Below are 3058 nucleotides of genomic sequence, written 5' to 3'. Positions count from 1 at the left end.
CGAGGGCACGAAACGAGGAACAGCGAGAGGACGAGGACACGAAACGACGAACAGCGAGAGGACGAGGGCACGAAACGACGAGCAGCGAGAGGACGAGGGCACGAAACGAGGAGCAGCGAGAGGACGAGGGCACGAAACGACGCGCAGGGAGAGGACGAGGGCACGAAACGAGGAACAGCGAGAGGACGAGGGCACGAAACGACGAACAGCGAGAGGACGAGGGCACGAAACGAGGAGCAGCGAGAGGACGAGGGCACGAAACGACGAACAGCGAGAGGACGAGGACACGAAACGACGAACAGCGAGAGGACGAGGGCACGAAACGAGGAGCAGCGAGAGGACGAGGGCACGAAACGACGAACAGCGAGAGGACGAGGGCACGAAACGAGGAGCAGCGAGAGGACGAGGGCACGAAACGAGGAGCAGCGAGAGGACGAGGGCACGAAACGACGAACAGCGAGAGGACGAGGGCACGAAACGAGGAGCAGCGAGAGGACGAGGGCACGAAACGAGGAACAGCGAGAGGACGAGGGCACGAAACGAGGAGCAGCGAGAGGACGAGGGCACGAAACGAGGAACAGCGAGAGGACGAGGGCACGAAACGAGGAGCAGCGAGAGGACGAGGGCACGAAACGACGAACAGCGAGAGGACGAGGGCACGAAACGAGGAACAGCGAGAGGACGAGGGCACGAAACGAGGAGCAGCGAGAGGACGAGGACACGAAACGACGAGCAGCGAGAGGACGAGGGCACGAAACGAGGAACAGCGAGAGGACGAGGGCACGAAACGAGGAACAGCGAGAGGACGAGGGCACGAAACGACGTGTGAAAGGGGGGCGGGGGGACGTCAGATCGCAACAGCGAGAGGACGAGGGCACGAAACGAGGAACAGCGAGAGGACGAGGGCACGAAACGACGTGTGAAAGGGGGGCGGGGGGACGTCAGATCGCAACAGCGGACGCGCAGTGAGGGAAGCAGCAGTTTCACTGTCGCGCGCACCACGTGACTCATATGGTGTATCACGTGCTCGGTCACGTGTTGCTTTCTGTCTCCATCTTCGGCTGTTGGCCGGATTCCGAAATGTCTGTGCAGCGGCGAGAAAGCGAGGTGAGGACCGGGGAGGAGGACGGAGAGGGAAAGGTCTGTGCCGCCCATGTATACGGTGTCATATACTGTGTATATATATATCCCCTCCTGTGTCATATACTGTGTGTATATATCCCCTCCTGTGTCATATACTGTGTGTATATATCCCCTCCTGTGTCATATACTGTGTATATATATATATCCCCTCCTGTGTCATATACTGTGTATATATATATATATCCCCTCCTGTGTCATATACTGTGTATATATATCCCCTCCTGTGTCATATACTGTGTATATATATATATATATATATATCCCCTCCTGTGTCATATACTGTGTATATATATATATCCCCTCCTGTGTCATATACTGTGTGTATATATATCCCCTCCTGTGTCATATACTGTGTATATATCCTCTCCTGTGTCATATACTGTGTGTATATATATCCCCTCCTGTGTCATATACTGTGTGTATATATATATATCCCCTCCTGTGTCATATACTGTGTGTATATATATATATATCCCCTCCTGTGTCATATACTGTGTATATATATCCCCTCCTGTGTCATATACTGTGTGTATATATATATATATCCCCTCCTGTGTCATATACTGTGTGTATATATATCCCCTCCTGTGTCATATACTGTGTGTATATATATATATCCCCTCCTGTGTCATATACTGTGTGTATATATATCCCCTCCTGTGTCATATACTGTGTATATATATATCCCCTCCTGTGTCATATACTGTGTGTATATATATATATCCCCTCCTGTGTCATATACTGTGTGTATATATATCCCCTCCTGTGTCATATACTGTGTGTATATATCCCCTCCTGTGTCATATACTGTGTGTATATATATCCCCTCCTGTGTCATATACTGTGTGTATATATCCCCTCCTGTGTCATATACTGTGTATATATATCCCCTCCTGTGTCATATACTGTGTGTATATATATCCCCTCCTGTGTCATATACTGTGTGTATATATATCCCCTCCTGTGTCATATACTGTGTGTATATATATCCCCTCCTGTGTCATATACTGTGTGTATATATATCCCCTCCTGTGTCATATACTGTGTGTATATATATCCCCTCCTGTGTCATATACTGTGTGTATATATCCCCTCCTGTGTCATATACTGTGTATATATATCCCCTCCTGTGTCATATACTGTGTGTATATATCCCCTCCTGTGTCATATACTGTGTGTATATATCCCCTCCTGTGTCATATACTGTGTGTATATATCCCCTCCTGTGTCATATACTGTGTGTATATATCCCCTCCTGTGTCATATACTGTGTATATATATCCCCTCCTGTGTCATATACTGTGTGTATATATCCCCTCCTGTGTCATATACTGTGTATATATATATATATATATATATCCCCTCCTGTGTCATATACTGTGTGTATATATATCCCCTCCTGTGTCATATACTGTGTATATATATATCCCCTCCTGTGTCATATACTGTGTGTATATATATCCCCTCCTGTGTCATATACTGTGTATATATATCCCCTCCTGTGTCATATACTGTGTGTATATATATATATCCCCTCCTGTGTCATATACTGTGTATATATATATATCCCCTCCTGTGTCATATACTGTGTATATATATATATATATCCCCTCCTGTGTCATATACTGTGTATATATATATATCCTCTCCTGTGTCATATACTGTGTGTATATATCCCCTCCTGTGTCATATACTGTGTATATATATATATCCCCTCCTGTGTCATATACTGTGTATATATATATATCCCCTCCTGTGTCATATACTGTGTATATATATATATCCCCTCCTGTGTCATATACTGTGTGTATATATATCCCCTCCTGTGTCATATACTGTGTGTATATATATCCTCTCCTGTGTCATATACTGTGTGTATATATATCCCCTCCTGTGTCATATACTGTGTATATAT

The 3058-nt window shown here is 46.0% G+C and overlaps 1 protein-coding gene across 1 annotated transcript in view; it reads left to right on the top strand.

Annotated features, from left to right (window-relative positions):
• Nucleotides 1–931: 931 nt before the first annotated feature.
• CCDC93 (CCC complex scaffolding subunit CCDC93) overlaps nucleotides 932–3058 on the top strand; it is a 118171-nt gene continuing 116044 nt past the window's right edge. Inside the window, exon 1 of the mRNA XM_073563824.1 lies at nucleotides 932–1140. Coding sequence (XP_073419925.1) covers nucleotides 1012–1140 — 129 coding nt within the window. The 5' untranslated portion in view covers nucleotides 932–1011. The remainder of the gene's footprint in view (nucleotides 1141–3058) is intronic.

Source organism: Dendrobates tinctorius, unplaced genomic scaffold (assembly GCF_039654945.1).
Source record: "Dendrobates tinctorius isolate UK_male_01 unplaced genomic scaffold, ASM3965494v1 ptg000403l, whole genome shotgun sequence".
NCBI lineage: Eukaryota > Metazoa > Chordata > Amphibia > Anura > Dendrobatidae > Dendrobates > Dendrobates tinctorius.
The sequence above is the reverse complement of the archived record's forward strand: the minus strand, read 5'-3'. Positions and strand labels throughout refer to the sequence as shown.